This window comes from Diabrotica virgifera, chromosome 6 (assembly GCF_917563875.1).
Source record: "Diabrotica virgifera virgifera chromosome 6, PGI_DIABVI_V3a".
Classification (NCBI taxonomy): Eukaryota; Metazoa; Arthropoda; class Insecta; order Coleoptera; family Chrysomelidae; genus Diabrotica; species Diabrotica virgifera.
In genome coordinates, this window is record NC_065448.1 from 209,119,325 (window position 1) to 209,137,837 (window position 18,513).

At 32.8% G+C, this 18,513-nt stretch overlaps 1 protein-coding gene across 3 annotated transcripts in view; it reads left to right on the plus strand.

Moving 5' to 3' along the window:
- Positions 1 to 18,510, plus strand: part of LOC126887185 (another transcription unit protein-like) — a 29,028-nt gene extending 10,518 nt beyond the window's left edge. For all 3 annotated transcript variants that reach the window (XM_050654576.1, XM_050654575.1, XM_050654577.1), the window contains 4 exons: positions 3,792 to 3,954; positions 8,205 to 8,420; positions 14,786 to 14,969; positions 18,271 to 18,510. In XM_050654576.1, coding sequence (XP_050510533.1) covers positions 3,792 to 3,954; positions 8,205 to 8,420; positions 14,786 to 14,969; positions 18,271 to 18,437 — 730 coding nt within the window. In that variant the 3' untranslated portion in view covers positions 18,438 to 18,510. The remainder of the gene's footprint in view (positions 1 to 3,791; positions 3,955 to 8,204; positions 8,421 to 14,785; positions 14,970 to 18,270) is intronic.
- The last annotated feature ends 3 nt before the right edge of the window (positions 18,511 to 18,513 follow it).

An 18,513-nucleotide genomic window follows, 5' to 3' on the forward strand; every position in this document is an offset into this window, starting at 1 on the left:
CAATGATACTTTTTTACAAAAATATATTCAAAAGAAAAAGCACAGAGGAACCCAAAAGAAAGAAATTTTGTTTTTTGTCCCATAACTTTTGTCCACGAGGATATAGGTATAGATATTGCTTTACAGAAAAAAACCTACATATTTCTTCTTTAAAATTCTGTTTAGTAGAGGTAATTAGGATTTATAGTTTTCGAAATATGATTTTTCAAATTTCGCCACTCACAGCAATTTTGTGCCATTTTCCTTGTTATTTCGCAAATATTGTTCTGTAACTATTTTCTATGTAACTTTAGGTATATGCAATGGTACACGTAATAGGAATAGAAATCAATTACCTTTAAAATGGTCTACTATATATCGTTGTACGACTTTTTTTTAAAGAGATTATGGTTTTTCAAGGTTTTTATACTTTTAACGATTTTTTATAATATAATATAAAAATAAAATAATATTATTATATAATATATTATATATAATATATTATATATAATATATTATATATAATATATTATATATTATATATTATATAATATATAATATATAATATAAAAATAAAATAATATTATTATATAATATATATTATATATTATATAATACCTAATACAAAAAAATATTATTTTCACATTTTTTACGATTATTTTTGAAATTTGTCATAACTTTTTTTTCTTGTACATGAATATACTATATATTGCTCAATAAAGAGGGCTTACTTTCTGTTCTTTAAAATGGTGTATCATCTATATTTAAATATGTAATGGAAACGCGAGTGATTCTTTGATATTTTTTACCTGTATTATTTAATATTATTTCTTTTACTAAAATTACATAAACATTAGTCTTAGAAAACATCACTTTACTTAAAATTATTTAAACGTTGACATTTAAAAAATTTTCAAAATCAAAGTCCATCTCTTCGTTATTATTAGCTTCAATAACTTCCTCCGACACCTCAGTTATCTTAGTTCCCACAATTAGTACCCATGCACATGCACCCTTTGCAGAATATTGAACAACTAATTCCTATCTTCCTACAACCGCAGTTTTTTGTACATCATTTGGTACATTTACATGCTATTTTTTCAAGCAAAGCTTGTGGTGCAGGAGCTTTGACAGTAAATATTGGAATTAATCCATATTTTGAAGTTTGCCCGGCGGAGTCAAGTGGATCCAAAGTATTATGTACCTATAAAAAATAAGCTTCAATCATAACACACAATCACATAAAAAAGTTATAATGGGGAGTTTAAAAATAATCGTAAAAAATATAAAAACTCGTTAAAAGTATAAAGTCTTGAAAAAGATAACCTCTTTAAATGAAGTCGTACAACATTATACAGTAGAATATTTTAAAGGTAATTGATTTCTCTTCCTCTTACATGTACCATTGCATATGCCTAAAGTTACGTAGAAAAAAGTTACAGAACAATATTTGCGAAATAACAAGGAAAATTGCCCAAAATTGCTGTGAGTGGCGAACTGAAAAATCATATTTCGAAAACTTTAAATCACAATGACCGCTACCAAACACCATTTTAATGACAAAATATGTAAGTTTTTTTTCTGTGAAGCAATGTCTATACCTATATCCCCGTGGACAAAAGTTATGGGACAAAAAACAAAATTCCTTTCTTTTGGGTTTCTTTGTGCTTTTTCTTTTGATACTTTAAAAAGTTATATTTAGATAGGAAATTTAACCAGGAACAATTTCAATGTAGACGTGTTTGTAACAAAAGTGCATAGAACTCACCCTAATGTAACGTGTGCCCAGGGACTAATTCACCCATTACTCAAAAACGCACCCCTTTAAATGGTAGCACTCTGCGGTTTTTTCATGTATAGAGATTCATTGACCATATGAAATAATAAAACCCCGTTAACGTTGTAGTTCCTTTCTATAGTACATAATCAATAGCCTAATAGGTAATATAGGTACTTTATAAAGTATTATATCAGATATTTTCTACCATATAGAGTATTTATAGCAAATTTGTAATAATGTATTGATACATTAGCACAAAATTAATAGTAGAATTTTAAATAATCTCTTGTTTTTTTAAATCACACATAAAGCATAAACATAAGATCGTCCCCCGCGTCGACAGAGTGTACCACGTCCACGTGACTTATACTCATAGGTAACGCTACCAGCGATAGGATGAAACTCTCTAGGGAAATATAGACGCGGTAGTAGTTATCTGCTACTTTTTACACCTGAACGTTGTACACTGCTAGACTAGACCAGGACGGATCTGTTTTGAGGTGGATGTGAGAGGTGGCATTCGGATTTTTGCAGATAAAGTTAGGTGACAACTTCAATAATAATAATATTGACTTATGCTCCCTCTCAAATATGCCCGGAACATTAATAAAACAATTAAAATATTTAACAATTTCGATAAACATCGAATTTTTTCTATTTTCTTTGCTTATAACTTTAAAACGATTCATTTTGGAACAAAGTCGTACCGAAATAAAATAAAGATAATTAAATTTTGTATGATATACGACTGGTTAAAAATGTCTTAAATTATTACCTTTTCTGAAAAATAGCATTAAATACAAAATAAGGGGGCAAAATAAGCCTATTTTTGTTCAATGTCTTTCAACCTTTGGTTGCACTTAGAACCTTGGCACTTCGCTTAAATAATTCTTATAACTTACTTAAACCATCCACCTTTTTTCTTTAAAATCCACCTAATAGATTTTGCATAATATTTTGCAATCTAAATGTTTTTAAAAAAGTTCAAATTTTTTAAAAACTTGCTGAACAAAAAGTAGACCATTTAAAAGTTGGCTAATTTTTTTACATATAAACAGGCGCTCTACCTATCTAATACACCTTACAGAATTAAAATCGGATTACTTAGGCAGCCTCAGTAATGTTTTAAAGTGATAAACAATTTTTTGGCTTAATAACAAATTAGTGATGTCGCCAGGAGGGGATGCAACGGCCTCCTGTATTTAGATGGACTTACCCAAGTCTTTTTTATGTATTTTGATCCGTAGAACACGAATTTTTTGGGTAGCAGTTGATCCAGATGTCGATAAGATCGTTATAAATAAAGAACTCGAGGAATTACGTAACAGCGATTTTTCCCAAAATAAAACATTTTTTTTGTATTTCTTGGGTAATTCTAAGCAAAAAATGTTCTTACAAGTTTTTTCGTAGGATGCATAGTTTTCGAGACAAACGCGGTTGAACTTTTAAAAAAATCGAAAAATTGCAATTTTTGAACCCGAATAACTTTTGATTAAAAAATAAAAAAGCAATTCTGCTGACAGCCTTTGAAAGTTTAAGTCAAATTATACCGGTTTTGATTGTTTGCATTGCTAAAAATTATTTATTTTTTATTTTTAAACAAAGCTATTTGTTGATAAGCCAAAAAATTGTTTATCATTTTAAAACATTGCTGACGCTCCTTAAATAATCCGATTTTAATTGTGTAAAGTGTATGAGATAGGTAGAGCGCCTCTTTATATTATGTAAAAAAATTAGCCAACTTCTAAATAGTCTACTTTTTGTTCAGAAAGTTTTTAAAAAAATTGAACTTTTCTACACTGGGTAATACACAGATAAAAGGAGGAAAAAAGTGAACAAAAGACAAGAGTTGACCCACGAAGGCTAATAAAAAAGAACAAGGACATTTCACTGAAAACAAGACTATACCACAGTATTTGATATTTAATAGTTATTTTGGAAAATTCCGTAACTGGAATAATCCGTAACTGTGTGATATTCCACAAATCCACTGTTTGTATAGTACCTTTTTAAACTTTATTACACTTTGCAGGTTGAAACTAAAAGTAGAAAATACCATTAGATGGAAAGAATCAATGGACGATGAAGGAAATATGAAAAAAGAATCAAATGCTAGAATAGTAAGATGGTCTGATGGGTCTTACAGTCTACATTTAGGCTCTGAAATCTTTGACGTATATAAACAACCATTACAGGTAATTTATTAGAGATATTCATGTGAATTAACACACTCGCTGCCACCTTACGCCAAAAGGCGTTTTGCGTGCCTGAGTCAGGTGCCACCAATGCCTTTTGGCGTCCATAACCCGGGACATTGATTATAAACTTACCCATAGATAGCTCACCTCCTGGTAACCGAAAGACGTATCGGCAACTAGATGGCGCTACTCGAAAACCGTATCGAGATTTCTCAGTCGCTGTCTGACTTGCGAGTAGTTAACAGTGGCGTCAGAGCCGAACTTACCCTATAGGTGTATTACCTTCTATTAGCTGCGTATTGTGCTGTGATAAGTTAAAGCGGAATTTAAGACAACAACCAAAAATTTAGAAACGTGTGCTGTTACATGTGCATGTTACTGGTTATATTTACTATAAGATTATAAAGAATTTGAATTGGATTAAAGGCCATGAAGATTTGCAAGACACTAAAACTCTATTACAGAAATACGAATTAATTTTACTTCTTAGAGAATATGGTGCACATGAATAAAGATTCTTCAGAGATAATCAGATTTGTTTGTTATTATTACTACAATAATGTTAGAAAAAGTTTCACGGGGCCTTTAATTCATTTAAAGTAGGTAATGCAATTTTTGACAATATTGAAACCTATTTGGCTAAGCATATTTTATTAACTAAAAATTGGCTTGAAAACTGTAAAGACCATAAAAGAAAAAATATAAAATTCTTGGTGAAAATCAAACTTTTAAAAACTTGTCAGTGGTATAACATTAATGAAAGCAAACAAAAAACAGAAAATTACTTATTTTCGATAAAAGTAAAGTTAAACAAACATGAATATAATACAATAAATAGTCAATTTAACAAGATCTGAATTATGCATTTTTTGAGTTGTGTTACTTTTCTTCCGGGTGAGCGATTATTGAAAACTTTTTTTATAAAATTTAGGTAAAAAATGCATTCTTGATAAAAACCTGCATATTTTAAAACTCAAAATGAAAGAATTAGATGTCCTCGGCTATTTATATTTTGGAAACTCCCTGACATTTTATCAATATTATTCATTTAAACGTTGACAACTTGTGGTGTTTTGTCAAAGAAAAATATAATCCATTGTATTTGGTACACATCACTATCTGCTTTTAATAACCTCTTTGAAGTAATTGATCGGAGAGTTTAAGTCTGTTCTGTCGGACAAAATAAATGTGCCGTTTTCGTTGTCTGACCGTTCCAAATTTTTAACCTGTTCCACAATAAAAACTGCCCCTGTTCCAGTGTTCCCATATATCAAAGTTTACCGACTAGACGCCCTTAAGCTATTACCAAATTTTCAGCTTGCTATTAATCAACTTTTTTTTCATACGCGGCATCCAGACCTAGTAGCTCTGTTCTGTTAAATGTAAAAAGTATGCGATCGAACAGTAGATCCTATCGATTTCATTTCACTTCTATAGTATTTCTTATTTTGTACAGAATATAATTGACTTCTATTTTACTATTTCTAGGCAAATTGTCAATTTTTTGTAATACAATGTTAGGTACTCTCAGAAAAAAATATGTAGCTAATTTTTATTTCCGGTAAATTAAAAATGCAGGTATTTGAGTACCTCTAATATACCTAGTACATATTCTATTATTATTGTTTAGTTTTATAACATAACTGAACTTTTTCTGAACGATGACGTTACTTTATGTGACATTTCGAGCCATCACAAAATATGTAGGAGTAATTATTCCATTTACTCACGGGTTTTGCCCCTAATTTATATATGTTCAAAATAAGTCCGGTATTAAAATGAGTAATGCTAAGCAACTTTTGTTCTATAGAGTTTTTTCCACTAAGTCAAGAATTTTCGAATAATTTGCAAGTGAACATATTCATTTTTCAACAAAAAAAAACACCTTTTTACACGGTTTTTCGCAAATAACTCAAAATGTAGGTAAGTATTTGATCGAAAAATTAAATATTGTTAACAAAAATATATCTATCTTATAAAAAAAGTGCAGAATGGTATGAAGTTATATATAATAAACGTATGAAGTTTGTAGACCCAGTAGAAACAGAGTTGTAGTTCAGGAAGAGTGGGTTCTAATTCGTCAAATTCCAAATCGACTATTTAAACGTGGAATAATTAAAAAATTAAGCACTTTTGGAGAAAAGTCAATATCTTTTTTAAAATGTTAAAAAAAGCTTTATTTTTGTTTCTTTTTTAAGTTACTAGCATCAAAAGTAAGTAAGTTACGCTCAGAATAAAATTATTCCTTTTTTTTTGCAAAAAAATATCGTAAAAATCACCCCCTAATTAGCGTCTAGAATTAAATTAATCGTCACCGCTTGATAAATTACTTTACGTATGTAGCGTTTCTATGATCTGTAAGTTTTGGAAAATTTTTAACCGCCATATTTTAACCTATTTTTGTCTTAAAAAAAAACAAAAAATATAAAGTATTCAGAAAAGCAAAACCCCCTTTATAGTCTAAAAAATGCTTTTTTCAGAATTTCAAAAAATTGTTTTTTAACAAACTGTCGAAACCCAAAAGACTCCATCTTTAAACAAATAAATGTTTAAAAATAATAAAATCTTTGGATTTCTTGGTTCGGAAGCAGATTGTCTCTTATACCTATTCCCCATCCTTCTAAAAATTGCAAGGAAAAGGGTGATGGATGTAGAGACACGGGGAGTCTACATAGTTGCACTCCACAACATATCAATTCACCGAGGTAAAGATCAACAAATATGCTTCCTAGTACTCGATACGTGAGTAAAACCGTGGGTAGATAAAAGGCATTATATTTAATTCCGATTCAGAGATCACTACCATCTTTCTATGGACCATTTCGAACTCTTTTGTTCTCGTCAGGAAAGCATATGCAATGATGCTCAAATTGTTTTTTACTTTAAAACCAATTTTTTCAAAAATAGGCGCTTTGATTAGATGGAACTTACAGACAATATAAAAAATAAACAAGCTAAGTAAATTGTAAGGCCGTTTCGATTCATTTAATTTCGGATGCTAATTAGGGGGTGATTTTCACGACTTTTGTACCAAAAATAAAAATAGGGGCCAAATTTATTTTGACCATATCTTGCTTACTTCGATGCTAGAAACTTAAACAAAAATAAAGATAAACTTTTTTTTAAACACTAAAAAAAGTTGTAGTTTTTCCCGAAAAGTTCTTCATTTTTTGGTTATTTCACGTTGAAATATTCGATTTGGAATTTGACGAATAAGGACCCACTTTTCAATACCTACTACTCTGTTTCTGCTGGATCTACAGACTTCATACGTATACCACTTTTTTACTTTTTTAAAAACTATAGGTATTTCTGCTACATATACCTTTTTTTTCGATTAAATACTTACTTATTGAGTAATTTGCGAAAATCATATTTACCCGAAAATAACTCGAAAAGTATTGACTTACTGAAAAAACTCTATGGACCAAAAGTTGTTAGTATTAATCAGTTTATCCAATTCTGAACTTATCTTGAACGTATATTTTTTCACTCCCGAGAAGGAGTGATACTTAACCCCAGTACAAAAGCACACAGTGGCACAATATCACTTTTTTCTTTGATATTTTAGCTATGTGTATACCAAATGTTATGCCAATAAAATGGATTCTTTAAAATTCGAAGGTTTTGCAATATTTTACCTTGAGTGAATGGGTTAGATCTGGAAAGAAATTCTGTATATCAACTTCAAATATTTTATTTCGCATTAGTTCTGAAAATTAATTTGTTTTACAAATTGCAAAAAATAATTTACATGTGAATTATCACTGCTAATTTTATTATGTATTTTCTATTTTGTTGTTTTTTTGTAGTGTATTAATAATTAAATCATTTTAGGAAACCTCTTCACTATTTTTATTAATCAATATTTAGCATTTTATCTGAAGTAAAATAGGAATTCCAAAATAGAGATTACAAGCTCGTTAAAATTATTTGTGAAAATGCTGAATACTACCCTTATATCGTTGTCTATTACGCCAGCCAAGCAACTCAAATTTATTTTTCAATCTTGGCAAAAATTTCAATAAATGTCGCCACCGTCCAGTCAGGTAGTACTTAGACTTGAGGGGCAAAGAGGTGTAAGTGGGCGGAGTTTAACACTGAATTCGGTTTTACCTTAAGGTGAGGTATCTATGTATTTATTAATCAATGCCCGGGAAACTAAATAGGGTTCTCAGACAGCGAATGTGTTAAACTCTTATCATGTATGCATAAGACTACAAAATGATCTTTAAAATCTTCTTTAGGGAGACCACAACCACTTGTTTATTCGTCAAGGTACAGGTTTACAAGGTCAAGCAGTATTCCGAACAAAGTTGAGCTTTAGGCCGCACTCAACTGAAAGTTTCACTCACAGAAAGATGACTCTTTCTTTGGCTGACAGATCTACCAAAACAAGTGGTATTAAAATCATGTCGCAAGTTGGTGTGGATCCTGATTTAGACAAAGCAACAAGAATAAAGGTATGTAATTTTAAATGCAAACATTTTTACAGAATATTAATCGTATTTATATTTCTTATTGATTTCTTTGTTTTTTTCAGATACTTAAACTTTATTTATTATCAAAAAAACGAAGAAGTATCTTCGTGCTCTTAGAATGTTATGAACTTGTTCACATCAGTCTAAGACGTTATGGTGCTAGTTCAGTTTTTGGTACTATATTATAGATCTAAAATGATCTGCTTGAGCGAATTCTCAAAGCAAACTTCTTTTAAAACAAAAATGGTGAATAGTTCTGCATTTTTCTAATTCTGCTTCTAAATTCTTTAAAAGTTTGTACGTGCATCTCGCATTATTCCCTATTCTTCTCTTTCTTAACCACTGGTTAGCAGTTCTTTTAATGTCATCAGCGCGTAGTAACAGGCAGGCTGAAAAGTTCGTAGGCTAACATAGAAAGATTTTTTTTTGATAAAATTTGATTTTATTATTCAAAATAGTTTCCTTCGAGGGCTCCACAACGATTATGGCGGTCATAAAACTTTTCAATATCATTTTTATAATACAATTTGTCTTTAGCCTCAAAATAAGCCTTAGTTTCGGCGATTAACTCTTCATGGGTGCTAAATTTCTTTCCAGCGAGCATTCTATTGAGGTCAGTTAGTAGTAGTAGTCAGCTAGTAACAGGTAGTAGTCGCCGGGAGCAATATCTGGTGAATACGGTGGCTGCGGAGGCAATTCGAATCCCAATTCATGAAATTTTGCCATCATTTTCATTAATTTGTTACACGGTGCGTTATCTCGATGAAACAGCACTTTATTTTTCTTCAAATGGGTGCATTTTTACACGATTTCGTCGTTCAAACGCCCCAATAGCGCAACTTAATAGTCGCTGTTAATATTTTTTTCCTTTTCAAGATACTCGATGAATATTATACCATGCTCATCCCAAAATACTGATGCCATAACCGTGCCAGCCGACTGTTGCGTCTTTCCACGCTTTGGAGTCGGTTCATCACGTGCAGTCGACCCGGCAGACTGTCGATTAGACTCCGGTGTGAAATGATGGAGCCATGAGTCATCCGTTGTAATATATCGACGCAAAAATTCGGTTTTATTACGATTGAATAGCTTCAAATACTACTCAGAAACACCAATTCGTTGTTGTTTTTGATCGATTGTGAGCTCTCGCGGCACCCACTTTGCACAGAGTTTTCTCATACCCAAATATTCATGTATATTATATCCAACACGTTCCTTTCATGTCTTTACAGTCTCAGCTTTCTCGAACAACTTCACTTTATGGTCATCCAAAATTATTTTGTGGACTTTTTTGATGTTTTCATCGGTAACAGCCTCTTTGGGGCGTCCACTGCATGCATCATCCTCGGTGCTCATTTCGCCTCGTTTAAACTTAGGAAACCATTCATCAATGGTTGATTTTCCTTGTGCAGAGTCGGAATATTGTTTATCAAGCCAAGATTTGGCTTCAACAGTATTTATTTTCGCCAAAAAGCAATCAAATATTAAGGTACGAAATTCCTTTTTATTCATTTTTTTTAAACTAACATAAGTGGCTTCACTTAAAATGCTATATCTCATAAACTAATAGTTCGACAGCTGTCAAATTTATAAACGCATTTTTTGAAGGTTAGGGCTGACTAAAAATCATATGGATTTAATACCAGTAGAGTCATCTATGTTTCAGCCTACGAACTTTTCAGCCCGCCGATTAGTTGTCCTTTACTGAGTTTATGAGTTATTGGTTCCCATTACAATAGCTTGCATCTCATATCATGGAGCCTGGTTATATTTCTTGACCACTTTGATTTAAGTGTCGCTGTTATTATTATCCAGATTTGGCCATACGGCTCTCACTCCCTCTAAGAGGAAAATTCACTCATCTCAGATACCTAGGGCATCAAAAGATTGAGCTGTAGTGGGACTCTTTCCGTGTTATCTAGACCTAGGTGACTTGATACGCTGGTGTATCTCCCAAAAATTTTCGTACACATCTGGAGGTCGAGAGTAGCACAGCTTTTTGATGTTTTCTATGAGGTTCTTTGGAATTACTCCAGTGAACAATAGGTATTATCTGAGTACTTTGCATTCTCCATTGTCTTCGTATTTGAATTTCCAGATCTCTGTACTTGGCGATCTTTTCACTGTGTTTAGCATGAAGGTTATTGTTGTCAGGAACCGCCATATCAATGCGGCTGCCCCAAGTAGAAACACTGTATATCCAATTTTTCAAAATCGCTTTTATTACATTTTTGGATTTAGGGTGTTGTTATCTACCATTTACCAAGGAAGAAATAAATAAAAAATGAGTAGAACCACAATTTAACATTGCTATGAAACACATATCGCATTCTATATTCACTTCACCAATTTAAAACACATTATATCCACATCCCCAAGTATAAACACTGTAAATACGGGATATACAGTGTTTTTATTTGGTTTTTGGGATTTACAGTGATTTACCGTGGGAATCACAGGATTTACATTTTACATTCGCCAAAACCATTGATATCCTGAAAGCAATTTTTGGTTGCTTGTTAGTTATTGACGGTTATTGTGATAAGTTCAGTAGAAATTAGTCGTGTATACATTATTTAAGTTTATTGCATTAATTATTTAAAATATATTTATAAAATTCAACTGGGTGTTACCTATTAATTATCAAATATGAATAAAAATCGAATAATTCAGTTAATAATAGACATGTGAAATGAGAACAATAATGACTCGTGAGAATCATCCATACTCAAAGGTAAAAGATTGTTTACAGATAATAAAGAACTTTATCAGGACCATGACTGTTTCGTGGCGAATCAAACTACACGTTTATATAATATGTACGTGTACCCTTATATAATTTGACCTGCTGAATTCGAATTTCAAACTTGTATTTGCGTCGGAAGTGACGAGAATTTATTATAAGCAATTTAATTGCTAAGTTATTATAATTCGTAATCAAAAAAATATAGATCATACCTATAAAGTGCATTTTGTTCTTTTAAAAAATCTACAAAATGATGTTTGGTAAACCTTGACCAATAATTAGATGAAAAATGCTGCAAAATTAGTGCAAAAACATTGCAAAATTACAGAATTTTAGTCGATTTTTCACTTGTAACTCGGCTGCATTTTGAGTAAAATAAAATTATACTAGCCCAAATTAATAAAAAAACTACAAGCTGTAAAACTAAACCTTAATCTAAATACTTATATAATAAGTATTTAATGTTATATTATAGATTATGTTAAAGTTATTACAATAAACGGAAATTTTTTATTAAAAAGTGCAAAATATATTTTGTTTATATAGAGAGTTTAATATAATTTGTATATGTATACAGAAATAATAGAGAAACTTATTTCTTTGATGCCTGAAAAAGGTGGCAAAGATCGTTTTGGCGTACTTGGTCAGTCTCTGAGACACAAGTAGACAAGCTTTTTCATAACACTGGATGGCAGCAATTACATGACCCAGACATTGACCATTACCTAAATTGTTGCAATTTGTTATATATTTGTTAAAGGAACTTGAATAAAGTATCATTTGTAGTACTTAATGTCTTTAAAAAGTGGGATATTTTATGCTATATTTTCAGGTTTCCCAAATAAAAACACTGTATGTGTTCAAAACCTAGTCAGGAAATAAAATGAAAACATAAAACAACAAAATGCAACAAGAGTATTTTTTGCTAAATTAATGTGTGTTTACTTTTATTTCAAACAAAAGAGAAATTTGAAAAGTTAAGTCCTTTACGTTTTCTACTCTGGTGAACATTTTTCGAATTGGCGCTTACAGTGTTTCTACTTGGGACAGCCGAATGAGTGTTGTTTGTCTCGTTAATTTATTAACTAATACGAGATCTGGTCTATTGTGTGCCACTGTTTGGTCTGTCAGTACAGTGCGGTCCCAGTATCGTTTGTAGTTGTCATTCTCAAGTATACGCCCAGGCTCAGGAATGTATTGATAATATGGGAGATGATCCGTTTGGATAAGTCCCAGTTTGATAGCTATTTCACGATGAAGGATCCTTCCTACTGAGTCATACCGTTCCTTGTATTCAGTTGCATAAAATGTCTGGCAGCCCCCGATAAGCTGTTGGATGGTTTCTTGGGCTTGGCATCCATATCAGCATTTCTCGTTTTTGACCTGAGGGTCTTTGACGATATATTTCAGGTAATTTTTGGTTGGTATAACCTGGTCCTGAATGGCCAGTAATGAATCTTCTGTTTCGGGGAACATCTTTCCTAATGTCAACCAATAGTTCGACGCTATATTGTCGACATAGTCTTGGCTGACCTCATTGGGATGTCGCCCGTGCAGAGGTTTACTCATCCAGGTGCGCATTTTTTCATTCTTTGTAAGGTGGTTTATGCGCTTTTCTGTTCTGGTTCCCCCAGTTCAATCGGTGTTGTGTCATCTACTGCGCAGATAACGCGATGTAAAGTAGATGTCTTAGCCTGCATCTGAAAATAAGTACCTACTTAAATTAGCAATTTGTTTATCTAATTGCTTACCTATATCCATAAGTCCTCTTCCTCGTAAATTCCGTGGTACTGTCCTTCTTTCTATTGCATTTCGAGGATGGTGTTTTTTTATTATTTATTATTATTATTTTGTAAAGATGGTATATCCGTAAATAAATAAATACATTATGAGATCAGTAACCGCAATCCTTTCTTGTACTTTTTACAAAAATGTCTTTTTTTATCATATATGCATGAATTTTGATTAGATTTAAAAAATATCCTACCGTTATAATGCCTGATTTTTAGTCAGCAATGAATTGCTGATGCGATGTCTGTTCTATGATGCGAATCGCTTTTTGCTCTTCTGTAAGCATATGCGGGATCCAACGGCAAACCAACTTCCTAACACCCAGTTCTTCATGTAGGATCTTTTGGATCGAGGTATTTGAAATGCCCAAAGATGCCTCTATCTCCTGGTATGTTACTCGGCGGTCATTCTTAATTAGCTGCCGAACCGCATCAATGTTTTGCTGTGTGACTAATGTTTTGGGTGGACCTGGCCTGGATTCGTCGTTGAGACTGGAGCGACCACGTTGAAATTCACAATACCAGCGGGAAATAGTTGACTGGTGTAATGCTTCAGTCCCAAACACAAAAACCATTTCAACGAGACATTGCTGTTGCGATAATCCTCTCCGAAAAGTGTAAAAAATATTGCTCGAAACTTTTCTCGGCTAAGATCCATTTTTCGACCGATTTGCTAATTTCAAAAATTCACTGTATCTACACGACTTGTTGTATCGCAATTAAACTCTCGATTTATGTCAACAAAAGATTGAAGTTGTTTGTATGTGTCGGAAGGTTTTATTGGTGGTGCTTTTTAAGCGGCTATATGCAAAACTAAAAAAGATAGGCCACATATAAAACATAAAAATCAAATGTGTTTAAACAAACAAATGTGTTTAGTAATCTATTTCACCCAACAGCATTAATTACAGCTTGACATCGAATTGGCAAGTTTAAAATTAAATTATCAATTTTGTTTTGAGGTAATAGAATCCATTCCTGTGTAAGATCTTAAAGACCTTGTCTAGTATGAACATGTGTAGATGACAAGCAATCCGTTTCTGAAGCATGTCCCATACAAGATCGATGCGTTTAAGATCTGACGATTGTGCTGGCCACAGTACAAGTATAATATCGTTATTATGAAACCAATCTCTTAAGGCCGCGTCCCACCATCAAATAATTTGATCAAACTGGTTTGAGCAAACTGAAAGTGACAGTTAGTGACGTCACATCCTGAGTGTTCATTGTGGATAATAATGAAAAATTTTAATTTTAAATAAAGTACAAACAAGTTAGACAACTCAATACAAAAAATTTGATCAAACTAGACTGATAGTGAGAGCACAGATTTTTAGAATTTCAAAAAAACTGCAATTGTGACGTCACTTTGACGTACTTCCGGAGTTTGCTCAAATTATTTGATGGTGAGACGCGGCCTTTACTGTTGCTGCAGTATGTGGCCTGCATTATTCTGAAACCTGCAGCAGTAGCAAATGGAAGGATAGCAGGTTCTAAGATACATACTATCATAATAATATATTGATATTGATTCAAAGTGCCTTCCACAAAAACGGAAACAGTTCGATGATGAAAGATTTCAGCCCATATCATAACTTGCAGAACACTACTTGGTCGAACAACATGTACATGCCAGAGTGTCTCTTGTCGAGCAGGTCCTCTCCAAACTCTCGAGAGTATAAACAAAACCTAGCTTCATCTTGAATAACACATAATTTATATAAACTGTTATTCTTTTGGAAATTTAGCATTAATAAAACCTTTATTGTCAACTGTAGGAAGCCATATTAATCAATTATTTATTATTATAGAAAGAAGAAGAAAAACTTAGGCAATCGGCATCCAAACCAAAAACTACTAGAAAGAAGTCCGACAAAGCCTCTAGGGCACTTGAAAATACTTTTGTTAGGGAGGAAGAAGGTAGTGATGACGACGGAGCAATTTCTCTTGCTGCAATTAAAAGTAAATATAAAGGCGGAAGTACTGCACCAAAAGGTAAGTTTATACTTTGAATTATTGTTTTAGGTGCTACGTTTCATCATCATCATCATGCAACCTCTTCTGTCCACTGCTGGACATAGGTCTCTCCAATTTTTCGCCAGTCTCCACGGGTCTGTGCGTCTTGTTGTCATTTCTTGGATATTCGTTTAATGTCGTCCATCCAGCGTGTTGGTGGTCGTCTTCTGCTGCGTTTGTTGTCTTTTGGGCGCCAGTCAATTACTTTTCTGGTCCATCTTGAGTATTTTAGTCTCGTTACGTGACCTGCCCAAATCCATTTCAGCTTGGCTATACATTCGACGATATCAGTGGTACCTGTTCTTTTCCTTAGATCTTGGTTCCGTATTTTGTCTTTTTTTGTCACGCCGAGAATCGATCTTTCCATGCGCCTTTGTGCCACTCGCATTTTTAGTGCTGTTGTTTTTGTGAGCGTGAGAGTTTCTGCTCCGTATGTCATAATAGGAAGAACGCATTGGTCAAATGTCTTCCATTTCATAGCTATCGGGATGTTGCTCTTAAAGATGTCTTTCAACATTCGTAATTTTTAGTACTCACCCGAGAAGGCATATAATATTACAACACAATGAATTTCAATGTTTCTCTTTGTAAATGTTTTTAGCATGAAAAACAACCTTAAATATTCAAACACTTTTTGCGTGGTTCAGAATTTTTTACAGAATGTACCGGGTGTCCCAATAAGAATGGCTCTCGGCCATATCTCATTAACCGTTTATAGTGCAGCTTTGAGAAAAAAAATATTTATAACAAAGGTTGCATTGGGAAAAGCCTGGAAATTGTTTTCATAATTGTAGGTTCACCGCTAGAGGGCGTAATTGAATATCAAAAATTAAAATATCAAAATTTTACAAAATTTGCCTAATGAAAGGGCACTGGAAATCATTGTATTCTTCATAAAATTCTGCGCATATTTGATTTCACAAGTTTAAGTCTACCTTTGCAAATAAGAGGTGGGGTGAGTGGGAACCTTGTTATGAAAAAATGGCTGTAAGTTCGGTTCTGCTAAATCGAATTTTGCAAACTTGGTCTTGTTGAAAATAGCTCTTTTTCGTCAATGTAAGAGTTATAATTTCGAAACAGCTTATTAAGTAATATGCCAGCTAGGAGGCGTTATGCATTTATTTTCAGAAATCTAGTTTTCTTCGGAAAATATTAAATACAAGTATGCATTTTTAATCCTGTATTACAAAATTAGATCAAATTAGCAACAGAATAGCGAAAACCGCATGTCGATATCTTTTTTCTGTCTCGAGATATCTTAAGAGACGTGTAAATTTTAAACGAAAACGTTACTGTCACCGGTAAACGGAAAGGTAGTGTGCTGTGGAAAAAACAACGAAACATTTATAACAAATATAACAAAGTAATAAAAACAACTACATAGACTTACATGTTCAAATTATTGCCCATCATTTTTGATTCAAGTGTATTTACTCTTTCAAGAGTAGATTGAATTGATATTAATTTCTGCTCTCGAAATACTTTGAATGGGGTTTCGTATTCTCTAAACTCTAGATCATTTTTTCTCGAGTAGGCCTAGCTGCAAAAACAATGTCTTGAATCCGTCCCCATACCTAAATAAATGTGAAATACCAAACCGTCTTCACACCAAACAGTTAAATCTGGTGATAGTCAGATAACTGGACCCTTTCTTTTGGGTAATGCTATTATTACTGAACGCTATCTAATTTTTTTAAGGAATGAATTGCCTCTTCTTCTAGAAGATGTACCGCTAGCAGTTCGTAGGTCCATGTTGTTTCAGCACGATGGTTGTCCCGCGCATTTTTCCAGAGTAGTAAGAGATCTTTAGATGAGTCATTCGCTAATAGATGGATAGGACGTGGAAACCTATTTTTTGGCTAGCCAGATCACCAGATTTAACTGTTAGACTTTTATTTATGAGGGCGGATTAAAGACCTTGTTTTTGCCGCTAGGCCCACTACACGAGAAAACATGATCCAGAGAGTAGGAAACGCCATGCAAAGCATTGCGAGAGCAGAAATTGAGACTGCTGTTCAATATAGTCTTAAAGAGTAAATACTTGCATCGAAAATTATGGGCATAATTTGAACATTTAAGTCGTCACTAAGTAGTTGTTTTTATTTCTTTGTTATATTTTATAGTGCTGTTTGTCATATTGTTGTTTTAATTAATACACGTTAACACCTAAAAAATGTTTCTTTGTTTTTTCCTCAGACACTACCTTTCCTTAACTTCGTTTACCGGTGACAGTAACAGTTATGTTTAAAATTTACACGTTTGTTAAGATATCTCGGGATAGAAAAAGGTATCGGTATGCGGTTTTCGCTATTCAGTTGCTAATTTGACCTAATTTTGCAATACAAGATTTTAATTGCATACTTGTATTTAATATTTTTTTTAAAAGAAAACTAGATTTCTGAAAATAATTACATAACGTCTCCTAGCTGGCATATTACTTAATAGGCTGTTTCGAAATTATAACTCTTACATTGTCGAAAAAAAGCTGTTTTCATCAAGACCAAGTTTGCAAAATTCGATTTAGCAGAACCGGACTTACAGCCATTTTTTCATAACAAGGTTCCCACTCACCCCACCTCTTATTTGCAAAGGTAGACTTAAACTTGTGAAATCAAATATGCGCAGAATTTTATGAAGAATACAATTATCGGATTATTCAATTACGCCCTCTAGCGGTGAACCTGCAATTATGAAAATAATTTCCAGGCTGTTCCCGAGGCAAATTTTGTTATAAATATTTTTTTCTCAAAGCTGTACTATAAACGGTTACTGAGATATGGTCGAGAGCCATTCTTATTGGGACACCCGGTACATTTTGACTGTGCACATCTGGCTTTCCCGCTGTCTGAACTAAGTTGCCTTGGTTTGTGCCATTTATGACACGTGATGCAATAGAGGGGTTAACATGCTTTGTTAATAAATTTCATTTTTAAAGTATAGAATAATGGAGTGACTTGTTTTTAACTTTTTTTTTGCTCAGTTTCAACTACAGTAGTAAAAAAAGGAAAACCAGAACTCACAGTGTGAGGGTATCCCTGTATCTAGTACCTACTTGGTTTAGTTCTTTTAGCGATAATAATTAAAGACTGATGAAGATAATTTGCCTCGTGTAAACTAAAACTGCGGGATCAACTAGACAAAAAACTGAACCCACTTATTCTGCTTCAATTATATGAAACATTTATATTAAGCGTAAGTGAAATACTCATAGTGGGAGTTATAATGAGTTAAAACAAAAACTAACTATTACATTCTTAGTAATGCATGTTTTGATTTTTAGGTGGGGCTATTTATTCATCAGATGAAGACGGATCAGATTTTGAAAACAGTAGAACTAAGAAAAAGGGTACATCGGGCAAAGCTCTCAAAGACTCTGACGAAGAAGACAATGATGATAACGATAATGAAGAAGATGAAGAGCACGATAGTGGAAGTGACGATGAATAGAAATTTATTTAGTTTTTGTGTATGTATTATGTTCATTATGGTATAATATACCTAATATAATTTTAATAAAATACCT